This window comes from Mauremys reevesii, linkage group 14 (assembly GCF_016161935.1).
Source record: "Mauremys reevesii isolate NIE-2019 linkage group 14, ASM1616193v1, whole genome shotgun sequence".
NCBI lineage: Eukaryota > Metazoa > Chordata > Testudines > Geoemydidae > Mauremys > Mauremys reevesii.
In genome coordinates, this window is record NC_052636.1 from 27,794,233 (window position 1) to 27,820,763 (window position 26,531).

The 26,531-nt window shown below is 48.5% G+C and overlaps 1 protein-coding gene and 1 pseudogene across 1 annotated transcript; one reads left to right on the plus strand and one right to left on the minus strand.

Annotated features, from left to right (window-relative positions):
* The window catches only part of LOC120381572, a 127,857-nt pseudogene that overhangs the window by 33,396 nt on the left and 67,930 nt on the right, over positions 1 to 26,531 (plus strand).
* On the minus strand, positions 1,657 to 3,652 carry LOC120381741 (zinc finger protein 70-like; the record flags this gene model as incomplete). The annotated part of the gene is made up of 3 exons (XM_039499855.1): positions 1,657 to 1,667; positions 2,908 to 3,427; positions 3,494 to 3,652. Coding segments are annotated over 3 exons (690 nt in total), but the record flags the coding sequence as incomplete, so codon positions are not given.

Sequence of the window (26,531 nt, forward strand, 5' to 3'; positions counted from 1 at the left end):
CAATCCTAACATATTGTAACATGATTATCTAACCAGTTATACCCCACTACCTTAATTGCTTTACACCCAACAAATTAATTATCCAGCAGACAGAAACAATCACAGAACCAGACAGATTATACAGACAAGCAATAGGAAAGTGGAGACTACAGTGATAGAACAAAGAAATGAGGATTTCAGACCCCAGCTATTGATAAGTGAGTTGTTGCCAGACGGGATGCTATCATGGTAGAGGTTGTGGATGCTGGTTGCTTAACTGTCTGGCCCCCAGGGCAGGATTTTGAGGGTCTCAGAATGCCAGCACCCATCTTTTGTTCGCTTAAAACGTGAGCAGGGAGATTCCAACACCGCAGAACTCATGGAACTCCAGGAAACGTGTAACTTTAGGTCCGGGTGAGTGTGCCTAAAAATCAGCTGTGCTGGAGAAGGTCTCTAGGAGTTGAAAGAGATGTGCCATCTTGGCCTCCCTAAAGAGTGTCATCAAATATTAATGAAAACTAGGGTTGATAAGTCACATTCTTTGTAGCGTTAGGATTGTGGACTGGTCCAAAGTGCCAGTTTTAAGACTCTTTTTTCCTCTCTCTTGGGTGTTCTGGCTTCTGTATAGAGACGTGGTTTCAAATCCCACTCCTGACGTGACCATTTTCTTTTACTTGGAGAAAATGGCCTCACTTCAATCTCCTTTGCAACAATAGGACACCATTTGTTTAGCTTTTCTATTCCAGTAGTTGTGAGAGAAGTTCCAAACTAGGGGGAAACAGGGCCTTTTCTCTCGACCGATCAATTTTGTCTTCCTTCTTTCCAAGCCATTTTCTCAGATACAGCCGTATTTCCCACTTTTTTGTTCAGCGTTCTTTGCTTTTATGAAATTTTAGGGTCATCACTTAATTGCCACACAACTGTACTTATGCAGTGAAATGAAACACAATATTTTTTGGATATTCTTGCAGAAGAGTTTTGCTTTCTGACCTGGAATTGAACAGGGGCTACCCAAGGGGGACAATGCTACTCCCTTTTCTTGCCTCATCCGAACAAACATACATTCCTGATGCCCTTTGTTTCCTTGCCCTTTTTAGGGTAAATTTACACTTCTCAGAAGTAGAATCCTTTACAAAACCACTCAAAATCTCAGCAGTGTCATAAGCAATGGCTTCCGGAAACGTGCCCAGCTTTTCTTTAATTTGGTGACAGGGGTCCAGGCAAGGGACTGGATACAGGCCTGGATCAGAATCTTCGTTACCAGAGCTAGAATTTCTATTTAAAAAGAGCTATTTTTCTGCAGCTATTAGATTTCCAACATTGATTTCATTTTATACACATTTTGAGCATCTATTAAGGATAAATTGAACAAAAATACCACTTCTCTTTCCTCAACATCTGCATCATGAAGGGGAGCATTCCAAATAGGAAAGATCTTCTGTGGGGCATGGGTTACAAAAATGCTTCGGGAACCAAATACATGGGCATTTTGCCAAGTTAAAAATCACTTAATGTGGAATTCTCTCCCCAAATCATCTGAGAAAATACTGACTTAAATAATTGAACTCCACTGTGATCATATGCACTTCCTTCAGTTAGTTGGGGTTCTGCTGTTGTTCACCATTTCCGAATAGAGATTTTAAATCACTACTGTTTCTTTGTTAGCATGTGCAGTAAATTGGAGAGTTCTCCACTGTTGACAGAACTGCACTTGAACTGTCATCATGGAGGGGTGGGAAAAAGCAAAGCTGAAGTGACAAATGAGGATTTTAGGAAATCGGTCATTTGTCTTCAATTCTCCAAGAAATCTGAGCTACGTCCTATCGAACTGAACTAATATCCAATTGGGTGAGCAAACAGCCTTCAGGAAAGAGAGAAACCCACATCACAGAGAGACAGAATACATGGCAATGAAAGTATCAAGAGAAATTCCAGAGCAGGTTACATCTGATTAGTTAGAATCAGGACAAGAGATTCTCCCATCACATTCTCCTCTGATCCATTCAAAGCAGCTTCACTCAGCACTCTCTCAATAGTCAGTTATGTTATTTACAAAATTGTAAGTATCCCAGCATCCCCATAATGGGGGACAAAATAGTCCTCTTGCCAGAAGTGGCTTTACCAATAGATGAAACCTGGAATTTAAATGCCAAATAATCACACTATGTTTGGGATCCATTTAAATTCCCCTTCCAGGTCTTTGACACTTTCATCTCCAGTCATAGCAACTCTGATATAGCAGGAAAGAAATCAAAGCATCATCGCCAAGCACAGACAGCTGAGAACTCTTCCTCATATGACATTTTGAGAAGTGGAGGGATAGAATGTGATGAAAAGAAACTCTGCACAGAGAAGCCAAAATGTAACAGTTCTGGAGTGATGGGGAAGGAGGGAATCTCTGAACCACCCCATCTCCTTCCAGTGTCACAGAGGCTGAAATGACACTTTTTTCCCCTGCTCCTCTTTATTTAACTATAACATGAAAAATTCCCAATGTAACTGCTCTTCAGCACAACCCAGAGCAACGTGAGAACAACTGGCAAGGATACAATCTGTATCACTGACGACTCTAACAATCACTTTGCAATAGGAGCAATGGTATAAATGTGATGCTCCCTGGTTCCTCATAGGAAGGGCACACTCCAGTTACTTGTGGGATAATTGAGTTGATAGAAAGGACAAATGGGCCCAGCTCAAAAGAAGGCAAACTACAAAAGGCATAAATGGGCCACTCATCTGGCCAAGCTGAGGGATAACAGTGCTGCAAACAGTTCAAACAGATTTAAAAAGTTACTATGTGGGAATCAGGAAAAGTATTAAAGACAAAAAATTGATAGCCCTAGAGGGTTTTATGGTGTTCATTGCCATTGCAGATTCTCTGATGGCGAATATGGGCTGAGTGCCAAGAGAAGTTTTTCCCACACTCACGGCATTCGTAGGGCCTCTCCCCTGTGTGGATTCTCTGATGAACAGAAAGGGCTGATCTGCGATTGAAGCTTTTCCCACACTCACAGCATTCATAGGGCCTTTCCCCCGTGTGGATTCTCTGATGAACAGAAAGGGCTGATCTGCGATTGAAGCTTTTCCCACACTCACAGCATTCATAGGGCCTTTCCCCCGTGTGGATTCTCTGATGAACAGAAAGAGCTGAGCTGCTAGTGAAGCTTTTCCCACACTCACAGCATTCATAGGGCCTTTCCCCCGTGTGGATTCTCTGATGTTTAGAAAGGGCTGAGCTGCTAGTGAAGTTTTTCCCACACTCACGGCATTCGTAGGGCCTCTCCCCCGTGTGGATTCTCTGATGGGTAAAAAGGTCTGATCTTTGAGTGAAGCTTTTCCCACACTCACGGCATTCATAGGGCCTCTTCCCTGTGTGAATTCTCTGATGTTTAGAAAGGTCTGAGCTGCTGGTGAAGGTTTTCCCACACTCACTGCATTCGTAGGGCCACTCCCTGTGTGGATTCTCTGATGAACAGAAAGGGTTGATATCTGAGTGAAGGTTTTCCGCACTCACTGCATTTGTAGGGCCTGTCCCTGTGTGGATTCTCTGATGTAAGATGAGACCTGAACGATTAAAGAAACATTTCCCACACTTAGAGCATCCATAAGGTTTCTCACCCATGTGGATTTTCCTATGTTTGATAAGCTGTGAGCTCTGATTGAAGCTTTTCCCACACTCACAGCATTCATAGGGCCTGTCCCCTGTGTGGATTCTCTGATGAACAGAAAGGGTTGATATTTGAGTGAAGGTTTTCCCACACTCACAGCATTCATGGGGCCAGTCGCCTGAGTGGATTCTCTGATGATTAAGAAGGGCTGAGTAGTCACGTAAGTTTTTTCCACACACTGTGCATGTATTTTTTCTCTTTCCAATGATGATTTCCTGCTTTGTTGTGGTTTCCTTGAGGTCCTTCTGAGTTCCCTGAGAGGAAATACGTTTACCCATTTTCACCCCCGGCTGGTTTCCTTGTTCTCTCTCTGGTCTGTGCTGAATCTCACAGGATTTTTCCTCCTCATGACTCCTGGACACATGGCTTTTTGATCTTTGCAATAATGCTCTGTGTTTATCCACTTGCTGAACATTTTTCTGCTGAGAATTCTGCTCCTCTTTCTCACATGCCATTGCATCACCTGCTGTGAAAAAGACAGAAACATCAAACAGGGATGAAAAGTGAAAAGCCAAAACAAACTAAGTGCTGGAGGAGGTCAAATAAAAATCACAAACTGAACTCCCCCGTACTCTTCCCCAAAACAGGAGAGAGGAGGGGATCAATTTGGCTTTCAAATCCCATCCAAATTCTCAGGGGGAAGGGAGGAAGCTACTGCCTGGTGTCTGCTAGAATCTACGGGAAGCCATGAGCTATAGTTACCCTGAGGATATGACCCCTGCTGGCAACAATAATGAACTGAGACACCTCTCAAGAGCTTGGTAGGGCATCCCAGATGTTTCCTTCAGGCACTTTCACACTCAGAGTTGGTTTAATGTTTCCTCACCTCTGCAGGGAGATCTCAGGGTCTGTTTTCCCTCTGAACCCTGCAGGTCTGAGACCCATGGCTCTTCCCCTTGTTCCAGCTGGGCGATCACATCAGGTTTGGAAAATGGAAACCCTGCTCAGAAGAAAGAACACAAAGGGGTTCCATTGATTTCATAAACGTTCTCATAAAAACATTCTATTAATTTAACTTTAATACTTAGTGTGACCCAGTGTGCCTGGGCTGGTCCTCACTGAAAATGCCAAGACCAGGGCAGGCTGAAAAAGGGAGAGCAAAGGCTCTGAAACTGGTGGTTAACACGGAAGTTAAACTCACCAACCAGTCACCAACTGTGCTTCTGATCCCCCACACTGGTTATCGAGAAACTGAAAAAAGAAATCACACGGCCCCCTTTATTGCATTCCAGTTCTCTGGCTCCTAATCAGCACCTAGGTCCAGCACAGTGAGAGGTTATTTAAAAACTCTGCTCACATAAACAAAGTGTTCTTCTGACCCCAGAGTCAGCCACATTACCAGGTCAGTATAGGTTTGGATCATACTCAAAATACTACGATGCCAGCCATTTGTTGGCATCTAAACTAAAGGTTTATAAGCAAGAAAGCATCTAAACTAAAGGTTTATTATAAAAGAAAGAAATAGGGAGTTGTTAAATGGGAAAGCAGTCAGACACATTCAGAAATCTATACATCTGGTTCTTAGCAGTATTGGTGAGTTTCTGGCTTGAACGGCTCTCTGGTAAACATCCACATTATTCACTCCTTTGTTCAAGCCTTCAGTTTGTAGAGAAGTTGCTCCAGAGGTAGGAAGAGGAATTGAAGACAAAATGGAGATGATGCAGCTGCCCTTTATATTCCTTTTGCCAAGTGGATTCTAATTCCTGTGTCCCAAACACAAGCTTCACAGCACATGGCATGGAAAAGCCTTGGAGTTCTCAGTACACAGTGCAATACAGCATGGCCAGAGGGCAGCTGGAGAGGGTTAGAAGGAGCCTTTGTCCCTGCAGAGGGAAGAAAGTTTGCTATAGATGAACTAGAGCACCTGAAGCCAATTAGAGCACCTGCAGTCAGTCACTTGATAAAGACCCTTGCTCTAATCAGACAGGGAAGGAGCTGGAGCAGAAGGATTGGTATTGGAGCAGAGAACAGTTTGAAGGGAAGCAGAGGAAAGTTTGGAGAAGTGCTGCAATGGGCTAAGAAGTCCAAGACCCTAGGTAAGGGGCACCTGGCTTGTACAGAGGAGGGCAGGAAGCCCCACAAGCTGAAGGGTGGGAGCGGGAAGTAGCCCGGGGAAGGAACCATCAGTTCAAGTGGTTCACCACTAACCTCAGGGCCCCTGGGCTGGGACCTGGAGTAGAGGGTGGGCCCAGGTCCCTCCTCTCCACTCCCTCCTCTAGGACACTAGTGGGGCAGTTAATATTCAATTCAGGGGCAAGAAATGGTGCCCTGAACCCTCCCAAGAAGCGATAGCACGAGACCCAGCATAATAGTGCCGGCCATGTGCCACAACAGGCATAACCCTGCATGTCCTGCTGACACAATAGGTGTATCCCCTTAATCCTTTCCATGGGTTCATTGTATGGCTGGTGACCTGGCTGGGCCATCGAACAGGCTGGGCAGCGCTGATGCCAATATGTCTGGGGTGTCACTCAGAAACACTGCACAAGTCTGGAATACAGATATACCCTACATATCTGTAACTCACAATACAAAGATAGAAACAAGATTATCATACTTGAAACTCATAACATTTTCACTGACTCCTTACATGGCATATATAGCACGATTCATTGCAATTTCATCATATTGGTATTGTGATACAGCATGGCCAGAGGACAGCAGGAGAGTGTTAGCAGGGAGCCTTATTCTCTGCAAGGGGAGGAAGTTTTGCTACAGATTAACTGGAGCACCTGAAGCCAATTAGAGCACCAGCAGTCAGTCAGGTGATAAAAACCCCCTGCTTCAGTCAGACAGTGTGGGAGTTGGAGTAGGAAGGTTTAATGTAAATAATATAATATAATTAATATTAATATATAATACCCATATATATGTTGGGAACACACAGACATTTAACAAAGTTCTAGCCTTTCCATTGGCTCTTTTGGTCAGGTGCCCAATACTTTTTTTAAACCCTGTTGGCTTGTTAACCCTTTAGAGGTAGAGCAAGCAGAGAACTCGCACCAACAGGGATTTTACAGCCCACTGGCTGGCTGGGTGTTTATAAAAGGGAGATCCCTCCCCTCCCCTTCATTTATCACTGTAGGGCTTGTTAGGTACCATTTGAAAAGACATAATCTACTGAATATCCTCCTGTTAAACTGTGTAGCAACATTGTATGGAAAGTGATGAGATTTTACAGTATGATATTACTGAAAAAGCTGCAGCCCTAACCTTAAGTTTCTCAGAGACAGCAAGGCAAACAGCTGGTCAAATAGCCATTCTCCACCAGGGGGAAGGTGTGACGACATTTACATTCCATCATAGGGACACTTGAAGCTCGTATCTATGACAGCCTGTCACCATGACTCAGCTGAGAACTGAAGTGATTTCTAGTACAAAGGACTGAATTATAAAAAGAGGTGAGGAAAATGCATGAGACTCTCTCTCTCTCCCCCTTTTCCCTCTGCTCATGACAACTCCTGAAGAACTGAATGTGGGCGGCAGGGGCAGGTTAGGGGGAGTCCTGGCTGAAAGGAAAACCAGCCTGTCTCAGCAGATGGTGAGAGAAACATTTGTTTTAAATCCCTTTTAGCTTGTTAGGTTAAACATTAGTTTGTGTTTTATCTTGAATTTCTTTCATAAACAATTCTGACTTTTATGCCTCATTACTTGTAGTCACTTCAAATCTTTTTTTTCAGTAGTTAATAATTTTGTTTCCCTTTTTTATCAAACCAGTGTGCTTGGATTAAAGTGTGTTGGAAACTCCATTTGGAATAACAAGGCTGGTGCATGTCATTTTCCACTGATGAAACAACAGATTTCATATGAGCTCCCATTGTTCAGGAGTGTGCTGGACAGTGCAAGATGCACATTTCTGGGGGAAGTCTGGGAGCAGAGAATTTTCTGGGGTTCTCCTGTGGGGTACTGTAATTTGTGAGTCACTGACTAGCAGCACTCAATACTGTGTAGCTGGGAGCGAGTTACATGCTGGAGACTGCGTGTGAACTGCCCAGGAGTGGCTGCTCTCACAGTAGAGCAGTGTAAAAGAGTCTCCTAAAACACACAGAAAGTAAATCCACGTCCCAGAAATCGAAGTCTCCCTGGCACTGCTTCTTGCTGACAGATGGGTCCAGAGACAGAGTCCTGGGGAAGCTGGAAACATAAGCATGGGGCTCAGTGGAGAACGGGAACAGGAAGGGCAGGGATATTATTGAATGCAGGATCTCAGCAGTGCTAGATGTCAGGATAACACATATTGCAGCCCATTGGCAAACATAATCCTAAATATACATATAAAATGATGGGGTCTAAATTAGTTATTTCCATTGATTTATACAAGGGCAATAAGATATTCTCTGTATTACTGTCTATCCCTTTCTAAATAATTCCTAACATCCTGTTTGCTTTTTTGACTTCCGCTGCACACTGCTGGATGTCTTCAGAGAACTATCCACAATGACAAAAAGATCTTTTTCCTGATTAGCTTAATTTTGCCCCCATCACATTGTATGTATAGTTGGGGTTATTTTTTCCAATCTGCATCACTTGACATTTATACACATTTGCCATTTTGTTGCCCAGTCACTTAGTTTTGTGAGATCTTTTTGAAGTTCTTCACAGTTTGCTTTGGTCTTAACTATCTTGAGCAGTTTAGTATTGTGACGTTATTGATATAATCTGGGACCATATAGAACATGGTTGCAACCAAGGTCCTGTAGTGGCACCAAATCTTATGTACAGGGGGTCATCTAAGGTGTCCAAGACCAGGTTATGGGTTGCTGGTTATAATTATGGTGTCTATATGTATGTATCATTTTGTAGTTGAAGTTATGAGTATTGGCTCTATCCTGTGTGTATTTCAAACTTATGCTGTGCTTCTGGGAGACATCCCAGACAAGTTGGTGTTAGCTCTGCTTAGCCTGCTTGATGGCCCATTAAGGTTCATCAGCTATTCAACCGACCCATTGAGAGAAGGCAGATACGCCTTGTAACTCAGCAAAGTATGCAGGGACTCGCCCATGTGACTCCAGACTCCATTTTGCTGTCATTTTCCACAGCAAAGGTGTAAGAACCAAAGAAGTGTTCTTACACCTCGAAAAGCCTATAAAAGGCTGATGCCTCATCTCCATCTTGTTTTCAATCCTGCTTTTACCTCTGGAGGAACTTTGCTACAAACTGAAGCTCTCAACAAAGGACTGACTGACCCATCCCAGAGGAGGATGTACTCCAGAGTCTTGATTTGAACCTGCAGTTTACTCCATCACTGCTACAAGCCTGAACTAAGAACTTTGCCATTACTGCATGTAATTGATTCCATTTAACCAATTCTAGCTCTCATCTTTATCTTTTCCTTTTATGAATAAACCTTTAGATTTTAGATTCTAAAGGACTGGCAACAGCATGATTTGTGGGTAAGATCTGATGTGTATATTGACCTGGGTCTGGGGCTTGATTCTTTGGGATCGAGAGAACCTTTGTCTTTTATTGGGGTGTTGGTTTTCATAACCATTCCTCCCCAGGACGAGTGCACAGGTGGTGATACTGGAAGACTGGAGTGTCTAAGGAAATTGCTTGTGTGACTTGTGGTTAACCAGTGGGGTGAAACCAAAGCCCTCTTTGTCTGGCTGGTTTGGTTTGCCTTAGAGGTGGAAAAATCCCAGCCTTGGGCTGTAACTACCCTGTTTTAAGCGATTTGTCACTCTCAGTTGGGTCCCACCAGAACTGCATCGTCACAAGTATCATCTGCAAACTTTGCCACCTCACAGTTTACCCCTTTCTCCAGATCATTTATGAATATGTTGAATACGATTGGTCATAGGACTGACCCTTGGGGAACACCACTCCTCTCCATTCTGAAAATTTACCATTTATTCCTACCCTTTGTTCCTTGTCTTTTAACCAGTTCTCAATCCATGAAAATATCTTCCTCTTATCCCATAATAATATAATTTATGTAAGAGCCTTGGAAAAAATAACCAACTATACATACAATATGATGGGGGCTAATTTAGCTACAACGAGTCAGGAAAAAGATCTTGGAGTCATCGTGATAGTTCTCTGAAGATGTCACGCAGTGTGCAGAGGTGGTCAAAAAAGCAAACAGGATGTTAGGAATCATTAAAAAGGAGATAGAGAATAAGACTGAGAATATATTATTGCCCTTATATAAATCCATGGTACACCCACGTCTCGAATACTGTTTACAGATGTGGTGGTCTCACCTCAAAAAAGATATTCTAGCACTAGAAAAGGTTCAGAAAAGGGCAACTAAAATGATTAGGGGTTTAGAGAGGGTCCCATATGAGGAAAGTTTAAAGAGACTAGGTCTCTTCAGCTTGGAAAAGAGAAGACTAAGGGGGGATATGATAGAGGTATATAAAATCATGAGTCATGTTGAGAAAGTGGATAAGGAAAAGTTATTTACTTATTCCCATAATACAAGAACTAGGGGTCACCATATGAAATTAATAGGCAGCAGGTTTAAAACAAATAAAAGAAAGTTCTTCTTCACACAGCGCACAGTCAACTTGTGGAACTCCTTACCTGAGGAGGTTGTGAAGGCTAGGACTATAACAATGTTTAAAAGGGAACTGGATAAATTGATGGTGGCTAAGTCCATAAATGGCTATTAGCCAGGATGGGTAAGAATGGTGTCCCTACCCTCTGTTTGTCAGAGGATGGAGATGGATGGTAGGAGAGAGATCACTTGATCATTGCCTGTTAGGTTCACTCCCTCTGGGAAACCTGGCATTGGCCACTATCGGTAGAGATACTGGGCTGGATGGACCTTTGGTCTGACCCGGTATGGCCGTTCTTATGACCTGCTCTGTCCTTCCGATATACTTTGTACCCTGAAATGATTGTGTCCCATTGATTGTCCTCACTCCACCAGGTTTCTGTGATGCCTATTATGTCAATATTCTCCTTTAACACGAGGCACTCTAATTCACCCATCCTATTATTTAGACTTCTAGCATTTGTGTACAAGCACTTGAAAAACTTGTCACTGTTTATTTGTCTGCCCTTTTCTGATGAGTCAGATTCTTGTGTGTGTGAATGCTTCTCGTCTGATCTGGCCCCTACTTTATCCTCTTCCAGCCTCTCTGCTGGACTAGAACTAGAAACTCTATCACTAGTCTCTCCTCTAAGACAAGTCTCTGTCCGATCCAGGAGCTCCTCTGCAGCCATTGGCTTTCCCCCATCTCTTAGTTTAAAAACTGCTCTGTAACCTTTTTAATGTTAAGTGCCAGCAGTCTGGTTCCACGTTGGTTTAGGTGGAGCTCATCCTTCCTGTATAGGTTCCCCCATCCCCAAAGTTTCCCCAGTTCCTAATCAATCAATCTAAACGCCTCCTCTCTACACCATCATCTCATCCACCCACTGAGACTCTGAAGCTCTGCCTGCCTACCTGGCCCTGTGCGTGGAACTGGAAGCTTTTCTGAGAATGCCACCATAGAGGTCCCAGATTTCAGCCTCTTTCCTTGCAGACTCAATTTGGCCTCCAGGACGTCTCACCTACCGTTCCATATGTCATTGGTGCCTACATGTACCACGACCACCGGCTCCTCCCCAGCACTACAGATAAATCTATCTAGATGCCTTGAGAAATCAGCAACCTTTATACCAAGCAGGCACGTCACCATACAGTTCTCCCAGTCATCACAAACCCAGCTATCCTTGTTTCTAATGATCAAATCTCCCATTACTAATGGCTGCCTTTTCTTAATGCCTGGGGTAACCTCAGTACAAGAGGTTACCCCAACACCATCTGGGAGGACGGTCCCAACTATGGGAAGGTTTCCCTCTGCTCCCATTGACAGCTCTCCTTCCCTGGGCCTTTCATCCTCCTCAACAGCCGCTCCTAACCCTCAGTTTTACTTGAGGAAACAGGAGATATTTGACACTGTGCGATACGGCTCCTGTGCTCTGTTCCCAAAGTGTTCTGCAGCAGGGGAGGGTCTCTGGTAGCGTGTGTGTCACTGGCATATTGGGGTGATGCTGAAACAGGGCAGAGTAGAGGTGGCATTGGGGCTGCCGTGAACCATGTCCCTTCTTTCCCTTCCAAGAACAGAGGGGACAGGAACCCTTACCCAGCGAGGTCACATTCTCATAGTTCTCCTGCATGACATCCCTGTAGAGGGCTCTCTGAGTGGGGTCCAGCAGAGCCCACTCTTCCCTGGTGAAGTAAACAGCCACCTCCTCGAAGGTCACCGGCCCCTGAAAGAGCAAGAGTCTAACACTCAGTAACTGCTGCCCCACTCACAGCCCCCCTATACATGGAGGACAGGAGCCAAACAGAAACTCTGGGTGGATTGCAGTCAGAGTCCCACCCCCACCCAGCTCAGAGCATCCAGGAAACACCAGGGGGAGGGGGCGAAGCGAGAGCCCCTCCTCTCTCCCAGCAGAGCCATCACACATCTACTAGCCACTGACTGATTCAGGAGATGGAGCCCCTAGCAGGGTCCAGGGACAGCTCCCTGGTAGGAAGCCCAACACCCTCCCCATTCTGAAGAGCTGGATGTGAAGGGAGGGGAATCTCCCCTAAGCCTCACTGGTGGGTGCCCCCTTCATATCTCACAGCAGCCGCTGGTTAGTCAGGTCGGGCTCCAGCACTATGAGTCTGGTCAGTTTTCCCAGCCCCACGCAGCGGGGTTATTTACTGCTCCACAAACTAGAGCATTTCCACCTCCGAACCTCCTGGGTCTGTTCCTAGATCTAGGCCACATATTAAATAAATCCCAGCAGGGTTAGCACACCCCTGTCCTCCTCCCTTTCTCCACCCTGTGCATTCCTGCAAACCAGACTGCAACCTCCAAACCAGCCTGTGCAAACCTTCCCATCTCCCACGTATTTGCTGTCCCTCTCCCCCGCTGGAGGAACCCACCAGCAACCCCCTGATAATACCTACCTGAACTGGCTCCTCTGCAGCCATTTCTCTCCCCTGTCCAACGATAGGACGGGATGAACTGGAGCGACACATGGACGTTATTCTGCAGCCTGGCAGGGCGAGAAGGGCAGTTGTGAAGGTTTCAGAACAGGCTTTAATACATTTCACAGCATGATTCCCCCAGGCCCTTTCCCTGCAGACAGGCACCCTGGAGTCTGCCATGCTGAGAAAGGCTTGATCTCTTTGTACAGTGTAGACCTGGCCTCTCCTGCCAGGCTAAGCCCACAGACACATTTTTAACCTCCCTTCTCCCTCCCCTCACCCCCTAACAAAGTCTCTGAACACAAGGCTAGAAAAAAGCAGAACCAAAGGAGTCACTGTGGAGATCCTCAGACACTGACTGCACGGCAGCCACACCCCAGCAGGAGGGATATGGACTCAGGAACTGGATTTTCCTCTGTCTGATTCTCATCTTTTCCACGGAAAGTGACTCTACCCAGGGTGCAGTAATACATCTGTCTGGGCAGATTAGAGATCTGGAAATCTCTCTCCAAACTCTTCTCTCCCACAGCCCCTTTCAGTCTCTCTTTCTCCTTCTATCTCCTTTTCCCCTCTCCCTGCCCATCTGGTAGGAAAGTCCCATTCCTGGGTAGTTTGCTCCCCCATGGCTGGATTTGCTCCTGCAATTGTTAATTGGATGAGAAATGAGGGGGGGGGGTCTGTTTGTGTGGAGTCATTTTAAGGCCAGACCCCAGCATTTTCCCTTCGTTTCTTTCAGTTACCTGGAGACTCTGGCTCAGAATTTAGTATTAACAGGGCCCAGGGCTGCCCTAGGGGGCTAGGACCAGCTAGAGAAAGTCATCCCTGGGCCGGGCAGGGAAGCAGCTTTAATTCAGGTCACTTCCCAGCACAGAACCCTGCTGGGGGAGCAGCAGCTGCTAAGCCTGGTCTCCCAGATCACTATGGAGGCTGCAGCATCTGACCCAGGAAGCTGAACCCCAGTATCCTGAGCAGAGAGGGACAGAGCGTTTGAGCAGATTCCCTCCTTTAGCTCTCTAAGGAGAGCAGCTAATGAGAGCCCCTCCTGACAGGGAGAACCGCTGATCTCATTTGTCCCACTGTCCACCTGGAGTCACTCCTTGTCCTTCCATACAGTGACTCTGGATTAACATTGGTCTCAATGAAACCAGATTTCAGAAAGAATGAGTCCAGAATGCTGTGGAAGAGACCATCGTGTGGCAGTGCTGACCCCCTTCCCACCTCCCTCATACCCCAGATCTAGGACAAGGATTGGGGGGCACAATTTTCTAAACTGAACCAAAAGTTCCTGCAGTTTTCAAAAGAGGAGAAAAGCAAAATCTGTGATTTCACACTAACAGTGACTGATAAGTGGATAGAAAGTTATCACAGTGACAGGGCATGTGACTGGGGAATGCCCAGCAGTGCTTGGAGCCAGGACTCTGACACAAGTTGATCAGAGAGAAGGATCATGGTTAGTAGCAGCCTCCAGACACTCCCCAGTACCCAGAGCCCAGACCCCACAGCCAGGGGCAACAGACACCCCCTAGCCAGGGTCCCACCAGATATTCCCTGGGACACAGCTCCCAGAATCCCTGGCCAGGGACCCCAGATACCCCTCAAAGCCCCACTGGCCAGGGAAGCCCCACCAGACCATGATTGCCAGGTTGGGAATCCCAAAGGGTTCCCCCCACCAAGTGCCCCCAGCAGCCAGGGACTGAGTCCGGAACTCCGTCCCTCACTGCCTGCCTAGGACACCCCCCTGATTTCCAGCAGGATCTGCCATGTCGTTTGTCTGGGACCCCCTCCTCTGCCCTGATGCTTTTCAGTGGGACCCTTCACTTTGCTTGCCTGGCATCCCCTGAGCTAGTGCCAGAGCTCCGCTCCCCCCCCCCCCCACCCCTGTGCACGGGGCAGGGCAGATCCCAGGAGTCTGCGGGAAGCCCAGACAGAGCCCCTGGCACAGCACCAGGCTCCCTCTAACCCCCTGTCCCGCCTCCCCAAGAGACGCCCACCCCTGCTGTTCTGCAGCCAACAGCGACACCCAACTCCAGGACCCAAAGCCTCAGGGCTGGGCACATCAGAACCAACCCCCCCAGACCTCCAGAACCCACCAATTTGATTAGGGTCCCACCTGCCCAGTCACCTAAACAACTCCCACTACCACAACACCCCTTCAGCTCCAGCTGAAATCTCCCACACAGACACCCCTTCCCAGTGCAACACTGTTACCTGACAGTGCCTGAGAAGTGGATAGAAAGTGACCACCGCCCCTGCTGGCCAGTCACACAGGCAGAGGGCGCCTGGGGATGTCTCTTGAACAGGAGTATGGAAGGCCTGGAGGGACAAAATAGGTAAGAAATGTCCATGGCCTGTCACTAGCAAATAATGGCCCCCTGGATCCACCCCAGAGGTGGCTACATCTTAGCACTGTGGGAATCAACCTCTCACAGAGACCATTTGTCATGGGGTTTGGGATACTTCTGGACCCACACTGCACTCAGAGTGACCTCCTCATCCCGTGCCAGCTGGAGAAAAGAAAAGGGTCCAGCCAACTCTCCCGTTACCAGCTGGGGACCACTGAGCCCCAAACAGGGGGAGGCCTTGAGCTGTGATGTGTATTAAAGATGTGGCTGGTCTCTTTCTTCGGCAAACATTTTAACAGAGATAAAGGGGGGGAAGAAATGGCTCTCAAAGGACAGGGGAAAGATCAACACTGGGAAATTTAACCCCCTGCAACCTCCAGGATGGAGAATGATTCAGGGCAACAGGTTTCCTCTAAGAAAAGAGAAGTTGCTGGGATTGAGAAACATGGGGAACAGCTCCAAACATGAAAGGATTTTTAATTGATATTTGATGATAACGTAGAACTGAAAGAGAAAGGGTGGAAATCTGAGAGATTTTGGCTCTATTTTTGCAAATAATAGAGAGGAAAGTGGAAAATCAAAGGGATTTTATATCAGTTTATATCTGATGTGCAGTAAAATGTCAGTGTTTCACATCAGTATTTGTTAAATGAATAGAGAGGAAATGGGCAACATTTGCAAACATTTTATATCCATGTTCAAGAAGCTGAGAAAAGGCAAATCTGAGATTTTATTGGTATTTTATAATTAGAGAGAAAGGGGGAAATCGCAGGGCATGTTCAATTAGAAACAAACAACTAGAGAGAAGTGGGGCAAATGTTGGTCTGCAGAAAAAACGTGTCAGGACCTGCAACTGGAGGTGGAAAATCAGACTCCTGGAGAGACCAGGGGAAATGGGAGACAGGAGAGCGGCTCGTTGGCGGGGAAAGGCGAATCTCCCGGATTTTACAGCCCGGTGAGACACTGAGCGAGAAAAGGGGCAGAACTGGAGAGAATTTGTATCGGGGGCGAGAGGCAAGTGGCACCAACAGGGACAGGAGCCACTAACCCCCTGCCCCTTCCCGCCCACCGGGAATTTCCTGGCTGCCCAGAGACAGTTCAACACCCCCGCGTCCCACTGACCTTCCCCGACAGCCCCTCACTCCCAGGTCCTCCCTGCCGGGCCCGGCTCACGCGGAGGCGGCAGCAGAAGCTTTGTTCTCCCGCCCCGAACGGCTCGCACGGAGCATGCGCGATTTTACCTGCTGAAACCTTCCCTTACCTGGGCTGGAGGGCGGAAACGGCCCCGGGCAGGCTGGGAGATGTAGTTCCTGACTCTCCTGGACCGGAAGTGACGTTGGGGAGAGACCGCCGAGCTGCAAACGCGCGCGGGCAGCTGCGGCTCTGCCTGGCTCGCGCGGGGCCGTTGGAGCCTCTCTGCCCGCCCCTGCCCCGGTGAGTGAGAGACCCCGGGGGGGCGGGCACGTGACTCTGCCCCGGGGAACCCGGGAGAAGCCTCGGAACCGCCTCGGCCCCAGCGGAGCCGCCTCGGCCCCAGCGGAGCCGCAGCAGGATCCGCCCCCCCCGCTGGGATGGGGGGGAGCCCGGCGGGGGGTCCCTGGGGGGAAAAGCTGGAGCTGGGGGGGGACGCGGGGCGAGGGGGGTTAATTGGCTCCTGTCCCTGTTGGTGCCACTTGCCTCTCGCCCCCGATACAAATTCTCTCCAGTTCTGCCCCTTTTCTCGCTCAGTGTCTCACCCGGGCTGTAAAATCCGGGGAGATTCGCCCCTTTCCCCGCCAACGAGCCGCTCTCCCGTCTCCCCCATTTCCCCCTGGTCTCTCCAGGAGTCTGATTTTCCACCTCCAGTTGCAGGTCGTGACACGTTTTCTCTGCACATCTCAAAGGTTGATATAAAATACCCTAAACGTTTGCCCCACTTCTCTCTAGTTGTCTGTTTCTAATTGAATATGCCCTGAGATTTCCCCGTCTCTCTAATTATAAAATAAAAAAAATCTCAGATTTACCCCTTTTCTCAGCTTCTTGAACATGGATATAAAATGTTTGCAAATGTTGCCCATTTCCTCTCTATTCATTTAACAAATACTGATGTGAAACACTGACATTTTACTGCACATCAGATATAAACTGATATAAAATCCCTTTGATTTTCCACTTTCCTCTCTATTATTTGCAAAAATAGAGCCAAAATCTCTCAGATTTCCACCCTTTCTCTTTCACTTCTACGTTATCAAATGTCAATTAAAAATCCTTTCATGTTTGGGGCTGTTCCCCGTGTCTCTCAATCCCAGCAACTTCTCCTTTCTTAGAGGAAACCTGTTGCCCTGAATCACTGTCCATCCTGGAGGTTGCAGGGGTTAAATTTCCCAGTGTTGATCTTTCCCCTCTCCTTTGAGAACCATTTCTCCCCCCCCCCCTTTATCTGTGTTAAAATGTTTGCTGATGAAAGAGACCAGCCACATCTTTAATACACATTAAGGCCAGAGGCCTCCCCCTGTTTGGGGCTCAGTGGTTCCCAGCTGGTAACGGGAGAGTTGGCTGGACCCTTTTCTTTTCTCCAGCTGGCACGGGATGAGGAGGTCACTCTGAGTGCAGTGTGGGTCCAGAAGTATCCCAAACCCCATAGCAAATGGCCTCTGTGAGGGGTTGATTCCCCCTGTGCTAAGATGCAGCCACTTCTGGGGTGGATCCAGGGTGGCCATTATTTGCAGTGACAGGCCATGGACTTTTCTTACCTTTCTTGCCCTCCAGATCTTCCAGGGTTCAAGAGACATCCCCCAGGGCTCCCTCTCCCCGTGTGACTGGCCAGCAGGGGGCGGTGATAACTCTCTATCCACTTAGCAGACACTCTGAGGTAACAGTGTTGTGCGGGGTGGGGGGAGGTGTCTGTGGGGGGAGATTGCAAGGGGTACCCTAGTGAGGTTGGTGGGTTCTGGAGATTTGGGATTTCAGGGGGTGGTTGTGATGTGCCCAGCCCTGAGGCTGTGGGTCCTGGAGGTGGGTATTGCTGGGGGCCGTTGGCTGCAGAACAGCAGGGGTGGGCGTCTCTTGGGGAGGCGGGACAAGGGGTCAGAGGGAGCCTGGTGCTGTGCCGGGGCTCCGTCTGGGCTTCCCCGGCTGGCTCCTGGCATCGCTGCCGTGCCCAGTGTGCAGAGCTGGGGGAGGGGATCCCTGGCACTAGGTCAGGGGATGCCAGGGAAGCAGAGTGAGGGGTCCCACTGTAAAGCATCAGGGGGTCCTGCTGGGTGGAGGAGGGGGTCCCAGACAAATGGCAGGGCAGATCCTGCTGGTGGTGGTGTGCGGGGCGGGTCCTAGGCAGGCAGTGAGGAACTGAGTTCTCAGTAGGCAAGTCTCTGGCTGCTGGGGGCTCTGGTGGGGAACCCTTTGGGATTCCCAACATGACAGTCATGGTCTGGTGGGGATTCCCTGGCCGGTGGGGCTTTGAGGGGTATCTGGGGTCCCTGGCTGGGGACTCTGGGGGCTGCGTCCCAGGGAATAGCTGTTGGGCCCCTGGCTGTGGGAACTTCTGCTAACCATGATCCTTCTCTCTGATCAACTCGTGTCAGAGTCCTGGCTCCAAGCACTGCCGGGCATTCCCCAGTCACCAGCCCTGTCACTGTGATAACTTTCTGTCCACTTATCAGACACTGTGAGTGTGAAATCACAGATTTTGCTTTTCTCCTCTTTTGAAAACTGCAGGAACTTTTGGTTCAGTTAAGAAAATTTGTGCCCCCAGTCCTGAGAGCAGCTAGGGGGCATCACGGTGAGAGAACAAACAGGGACCCCTTGTCTCTCCCAGCAGATCCATCACACACCTACTAACCAGAGGCTGATACAACCCCATGGTGGGGAACCCAACACCCCCCCACCCCCGACTGCCAGCAGCTGGATGTGAGGGGCTGGGACATCTTCCCTACACCTCCCTGCTGGGTGCCCCCTTTCCATGTCATACCAGACTCTGACTAGCAGGCTGAGGATTCAGCCCTGGAAATCTGGTCAGTTTTCGGAGCCCTGCCCAGGGAGTTGCTTTGTCTGTTTCCTGTTTCAGAAATTAGGGAATTTTCTCCCCCAACACCCAAGTGTTTGTTCTGAGGATCTAGGCCCACATTAAACAAGTCCAAGCAGGTTTGTCACACACTGTCCCCCTCCATAGTCTCACCCAGGGTATTCCCTGCCCCCCTCCAGACCTAACTCCCCAGAAGTTGCCACCTCTTCAGTATTTCCTGCCCCTCCCCCTCCAGCAGGAACCCACCAGCAACCCCTCCAATAACCCCTACCTGAGCTGGTGCCACTGCAGCCGGAGAAGCCCCCCCGGCCAGGCACAGAGGGGTTAATGCCTTCCTGTGCCCTGCAATGCTCCCCCCACCCCTGCTCCCAGCCTCTCCAGACCCTCTCTGTGCCCCGCAACCCCCACCCCCCGGGCTGCAGCGCTCGCCAGGGCGGGCTGCAGCAGCTGGGATCCAGCTGACACCCAATGCAGGGGCTGGGAGGGGGGGAGCTGCTACACCAGCCCCTGCCCCCGCTTTTCTCCTGGGGAGCCCTGTACCATCAGAAACATGAACCTATCCCGATTTGCTACATTGGCTGCACTGAGCATGCGCAGCCGAACTGAGCATGCCCAGTAACCTGCGCTGTCGCCACTGCCCTCTCTCTGCCCTCACTTCTACTCACCATTTGCTGCCTGCTCTTTGGGGGCGTTTAAAATGCTCAAGGGGGCAAATCGCAGCGGGGCTGCCAGGGTCTGAGCGGGGACACAAATTTACTGGCCAGAGGGGGGCTGCTGTAGGCAGCGGCAGGAGAGAGGCTGAAGGGGAAAAATCGGGGTGGGGGTGGAGCGCGGTTAAGCCCAGGGGGAGACGCTGCCAGACCCTGTGTGGGGACAAACCCCGTTTAGGAGGGGTGGGGGAACAGTGGCCCTCGGGATGAGCCCCTGCTGGGCTCGCAGATCTGGGGTGTCGGGTTGTGGGGGGCACAGGCTGTTTTCAGTTGTGCCTCGTGTCAGCCCCGGAGCAGGGGCTGGTTCCTGGGGCTGGGGCTTAAAGGCACAGGCAGCCCGATTCCTACACTGTCAAAGCGTAGACAGGGCAGCTCTCTATCTTATATAAGTGCTGGGGCTGTTACTGCTCCAGCCAGGAGACTGAATGTGGGAAATATTGTACAGACGCCTCCCTCCTCCCTCCCTCCCTCCTCAAACTCTGCCTCTCACATTTTGACTACGTAAAAGTCTCTTCTATCATTTTCTATGTCTATATGAAATCCCTGCAGCTCCTTTCTCTTATACAACGTGCTGATTTGGTAACTCCCTCCCAGAGCCCACATGTCTGTACCCCCTCCTGAACCCCAATCCCCTGACCCAGGTCAGAGCCTGCACCCACACTAAACTCCCCATAGCCTGCAACCCTCCTGCACCCCAACTCCCTCCCAGAGCCTGCACCCCAAACAGGGCCGGATTAACCTGTTGTGGGCCCGGTGCTAAACATATTTGTGGGTCCCCATGGGGGAAATGGGGACATGAGGCAGGGGGGCAGAGTCCTCAGAGCGAGGGGCTGACTGGGGGCAATGGGATATGAGTCATGGCATAGCAGGGACAGCCCCACTCCACCCAGCCCAGTACAAGGGCCCTGTTTACAAACTGGGAGCTGCCAGACCCACGCTGTCCAGCCCAGCCCTGCACTGCCATTGTGCTTCTTCCCCTTGGGGGTGGGCCCATGCTGCACCATGCTACATCCTGCCCAGCACCCTCCGGCTCCCTACGCCCAGCGCCGCACCACCCAGAGACCCCACCAACCCCTGCCCAGCACCTCCGACTCCCTACGCCCAGCACCGCACCACCCAGAGACCCCACAAACCCCTGCCCGCACCCTCCGCCTCCCTACGCCCAGCGCCGCACCCCCAGAGACCCCACCAACCCCTGCCCAGCACCCTCCGCTCCCTACGCCCAGTGCTGCACCATCTAGAGACCCCACAAACCCCCTGCCCAGTGCACTCCCAGATCACTCCCACCCACTCAGAACCCCACAGATCCTCTCACTGACCAGTGCCCCCAGCTGAAGACCCCCACAGCCCTCCCACAACTGCACACGAGTGCCCTACACCTTCCCACCCAGAGCCCCCTACAGATCCCCTCACTGTCCAGTGCCCCACCACCACAACTGCAGTGACCCGCACAGACCCCACACTTCCCAGCACCCACACACACAGATCTCCCCACTGACAGGCCCCCAACACATAGATCTCCCCAGTGCCCAGCACCTACCCAGACCCCTAGAGACCTACTCTCCCAAACCCTAGCCCCAGCCACAGTAGCCGGCCCTGATGGAGGTGACTGTGGCTGCGAGGCTGAGATGGCAGCGCAGCCAGAGCTGGTCCTGGGGCAGGATAACAGTGGCCTCTTGGGAGTGGTGGAAGCAGCCAGGCTGGAGCAGGAGCAGAGCCTACCCGGCCAGGCTCCTCAGGACCCAGATGAGCCTCCCCTCCCCACTGTCCTCAGAGTGGCTGAGACTGGCGCAGCCTCTGAACCAGTCCCAGGTGGCTATTCCCCCAGGGAGGAAGGTGTGGCCCCACATGACCCAGGCAGTGGAGACAGCTCATAGCTGGAGCAGTGCTGCGTAGCGGGGCAGATCCCTGAGATGTGACTCCCGCGATCCTACCCAGCCCACCCACACCCATTGGCCCCGTGGCAAGCAGCCTTGCAGAGCACACACCTCTCTCTCTCCCTGCTTTCCTATCACCAGTTATGTTACTACAGGAATGAAATTGAGACATCCCATAAAACAGCTAGTTCCACATTGTTCTTCAAACCTCAGATCACTGAAATGCAGCTTTGCATTTGAGATACTATATGACTGTAGTACATTTTGCACTGCCTGCATCTACACTGACATCAGGAGAGGAGAAGAGGACAAGACTGTCCCTAGCATATATGATTTTAAAGAAAGGAGAGACACCCACACCCACTATCAATACAACAAGAAGGGAGAACAGTAGCTGGTGCCAAGAGAAGATGCAATGAAACCCTTCTGTACCCACAACTGATGTCTGAAAAGCATCAGTCACTCTGCAGATCAAAGAAAGAAAGAGCAGCCAGTTTCAGACAGATAGGATCCTTATGACCTATATAGAGAAGTGTACTTCCTATAGCAGTTTCCCACCATAATAAATAAATCCATAAGAAAATTAAGCAAAAATTAAGATTAGGAGTCTGATTGAAATTATGTACATTTTCAGCATTAGTTTAGTATGAAAATATTGCAGCTACTTTTCTTTTACTCCTGTTTTCATAAAAAGCAAAAGAGTTATAACATATAATTACAAAGACTAAAGTGCATGCTTTACTATAATTAGGACCAGGCAATCCAAGATGAAAACTACACCGTGGAAGAGTCCTACAACCAGGTATTTGAGGTCAATCCCTTTATCAATGGAATCCTCAACCAAAATATGAGGAAGGAGAAGAGTCACCCTCAAACTTTTGACAATAGCTCAAGGTCAGACACCAAGGAGATCAGCACCATTCGTATTCTGGTTTTGGATAAAATACTTGATCTTGCCTACATCATAGAAACCTTCCTCCTCCAAGTCTACACCCCACAACACCCTTCAGCAATAAAGTAACCATTAAACAAGTTCTGAATCAGTCGTCTTTCTTCCCAATTTAGTTTTAACAATAAAGCTGCAACGTAAGTAGCTATGGGAGATGACAGTGCAACTGCTAGGTATTGGTGGGGGGAAAGTGTGCTACTAATGTCCTGGATATACTGGCAGGGCCGGCTTTAGGCCAGCTCAACCACCCCTGAATCGGGCCCTGCCCCTAAGAGGTCCCGTGCCCAAGCCCTGGTTCGGTGTATGGGCAAGAGTCGGTGCACTGTACCGGGTGGCCTGCTTTCCAGGGGACAATTTAAAGGGCCTGGGGCCCTTTAAATTGCCACCACAGCCACACTGCTGGAGCCCTGGGGTAGGGCTGTGGGGATCTGTGGGCTACTTAAAAGTCCGTGGCTCCCATTGCTTCTATCGCCCAGTCCTTTAAATAGCCCCTGAGCCCCGCCGCTCCCCAGGGCTCCGGCAGCTATGTACATGGCCAGGTCTGTGGAAGCAGGGGAGCCCCAGGCGGCTGCTGCTACCCTGGTGGGGGAGGGAGGAGGAGAAGGGAGCACTTACCATACCGGGTGGTCTGTACCCCCTGTACCTGCACCCCCTGCCCTGTCTCCAGCCAACCACCCTGCCCTGTCTCCAGCCAACCCCTGCTGCACCCTCCTGCCTGAAGCCAGCCATTCCCGCACTCCTCTGTCTTCAGCACTGCCAATCTATGCTGCACCCCCCCCCATGGCCCTGCTTGAAGCCAGCCAGCCCACCCCTCGCTCCAGCTATTGCTGCACCCTTGCCCTGCCTGCAGCCAGCCCCATGTCCACTGGTGCCCTGCAATTCCCTGGGCAGTAACCCTGCATACCTGCTTCAATGATGGGAGAAGAGAGCAGCTGGTACCCACACACATGTGCACACCCTAGGGTGACCAGACAGCAAGTGTGAAAAATCGGGATGGGGTGGAGGTTAATAGGATCCTATATAAGAAAAAGACCCCAAAATTGGGACTGTCTCTATAAAATCGGGACATGTGGTCACCCTAGCACACTCCCAGGAGTGGCGGGCACCCACACATGTGAAGTGAGTCATTTCTAGTTCAGGCCCATCTTTGTAAAAAGAACTGTAGGTAGGGTTATCATACTGCCGTGTTTTCCCAGACATGTCAGACTTTTTGGTTCTTAAATTGCTGTCTGGGAGGAATTTTTAAACATGGACACATGGTCACCCTATTGGTACCAGAAATGCATACTCTGGCACATCCCTTAAATCAGAACTTTTTATAGGGAACCGGTTGCTAAGAAAGGAAAGGGGCTTTTTTTTTTTTTTAACTTTTTTTTCTTTTTTTTAAGTCATCCCTGCTGGGGCCCCGCCGAAAATGTTTTAATTGGGTGGGCCCCAAACTTCCTAAAGCCGGCCCTAACTCGCCTGTTCAGTGCTATAGCTTTAATATGCTAATGCAAACACTGTAATAGAGCATTAATGTCCCAATGTACTGGTGCTTGTTTTAACTTACTGTAATACTAGAAGTGGTGCATGTGAACATTGCCGTAACGAGGGCAAGGCGAGTGAGGCATTTAGCCTCGGGCACGGAGAGTGAGGGGCCCAGAAAGTCTCTCCTTCCAGTGGCACTGGGCAGCAAGTCCTTCCTCTGAGAGGGACTGGGGTACTCATTGCCGAATTGCCGCTGGTCGTCAGCAATGGAGAGGCGGCACATATGGCTCTTTGCAGAAATTGTTGCGGAGCCTTCCTCCAATAGGGAAGAGCCGGACATGCTGCCTCTGTTCCTTGCCTTGTGTGCAAAAATCCCTAGTTACGGCTCTGCATGTGAAGCTCTCTTAAAAGCTGACACTACAGTAGTGATATTCCCAAGCCAGCATGCATAGGGCTGGGAGTGGGAATGCTAACACACTTTCATACATAGCATGAGAAAAGCACAATTTAATTCAGTGAGTTAAACACAGTGTGAAACAGCAAATGCAGTGGTATGTTTGATGTGGAGGAGTAGTCTAATAGTAATACATGTAATGAATTTGGGAAATACAGTATAATGTATATTTCATGGTTTGCTTCACTGAAACTATAATTGAATTTCTAATTTTTAAATAAACAGAGGAATTACTTCAAAATGATATATTATTGCTTCCTTACCACACACCAGGTCATTGGGTTATTATGTAAGATGTTTTATATTGTACTATAATTTTCCTTGTTGCGGGTTTTCAGTGAGTTCAGTGCATGCAAAGGAAAGAGGAATGTGAATGTTATAAAAATGCTACTGTCACTTTACATTGTTCATGTATCCTGGAAGAATACATTCTGTAAAGAATTGATTGATTTCACAATATGCTTATATCTTGTGTGTTACTGAGACATTACAAATGACAATATGTTAGTTGCATAATGATTGTTGATAAATCAGTATAAAGTTTTTGAAAAAATCTCATTACCAATAAAATTTGTGAATATATTGAAACTTACAGATAGTCTTGATGGAAAAAAAGGGAATTGTTAATAATTGACCCCTTGTGTGATGAGATCAGATATGAAAGAACATGCCTGAGGAATTGGAGGTGATTTATTAGATACTTACTTTTACATTCCTCGCCCACAGACAACCTGCCAACCTGGAAGCATATTCTCACCAGCAACTGCACACCGCACCATAGTAACTCTAGCTCAGGAACCAACCCATGCAACAAACCTCGATGCCAACTCTGCCCACATATCTACACCAGCAACACCATCACAGGACCTAACCAGATCAGCCACACCATCACCGGTTCATTCACTTGCACGTCCACCAATGTAATATATGCCATCATATGCCAGCAATGCCCTCTGCTATGTACATCGCCAAACTGACAGTCTCTAAGGAAAAGGATAAATGGACACAAATCAGATATTAGGAATGGCAATATACAAAAACCTGTAGGAGAACACTTCAACCTCCTGGCCACACAATAGCAGATCTTAAGGTGGCCATCCTGCAGCAAAAACTTCAGGACCAGACTTCAAAGAGAAACTGCTGAGCTCCAGTTCATCTGCAAATTTGACACCATCAGCTCAGGATTAAACAAAGACTGTGAATGGTTTGCCAATTACAGAACCAGTTTCTCCTCCTTGGTTTTCACACCTCAACTGCTAGAACAGGACCTCATCCTCCTGATTGAACTAACCTCGTTATCTCTAGCTTGCTTCTTGCTTGCATATATAAACCTGCCCTGAAATTTCCACCACTTGTATCCAAGAAGTGGGTATTCACCCACGAAAGCTCATGCTGCAAAATGTCTGTTAGTCTATAAGGTGCCACAGGATCTTTGTTGCTTTTACAGATCCAGACTAACACGGCTACCCTCTGATACTTTACTTTTACATTGACATTAACTGTTCCACTGGAAATTTTTTAAAGGGAATGTAACAATAGTGAGACTAATATCTTCCTGTTAGCTACAAGTAAACATTGAAACAGCATGTACTTCTACTGAATATGCTTAATAATGGACTTTGAGTGAACTTGTGTGACTTGACTCTGGGAAAGACTTCATAGAATGTGGACACAAACAGTAGCATGTTGCATGTTTGAGGAATGTATTATCAACATGGGGGCAAGCAGCAAATCAGGTGATACTTTGTGTAAGTGTGAGGACAATAATATGAAAACAAGTGTGTATATATGTGAGCAATAAGTCATTTAATTACTAATTAAAAAGTTAGAGAGAATGGATTTTTATCTATGTCCAGAAACCAGAGGGGGGGAAAAAGGAAAGCAAAGCTCATTTATGCAATCTGCTAATGTACTTCTCTAAAAATTTCAAAAACTTTATCAAACGATTAACTAGTAAATCCTCATCTGATTGGAACAGTAAAATTGTTCTGGCAACCCAGACAAAGTGATGGCCACAACTGGCGGACCACTCATCTTAAAGTTATTGAATACGTCGGAGAAAAACTCAGTTCTCGCTTCTTTGGGTGCGGCAAATCAAATACTTTATTATTTCTCCAGTAATTACAATAGAGGGAGAGAGTGTTCTAGGACACAGGGTCGCCCAGTCC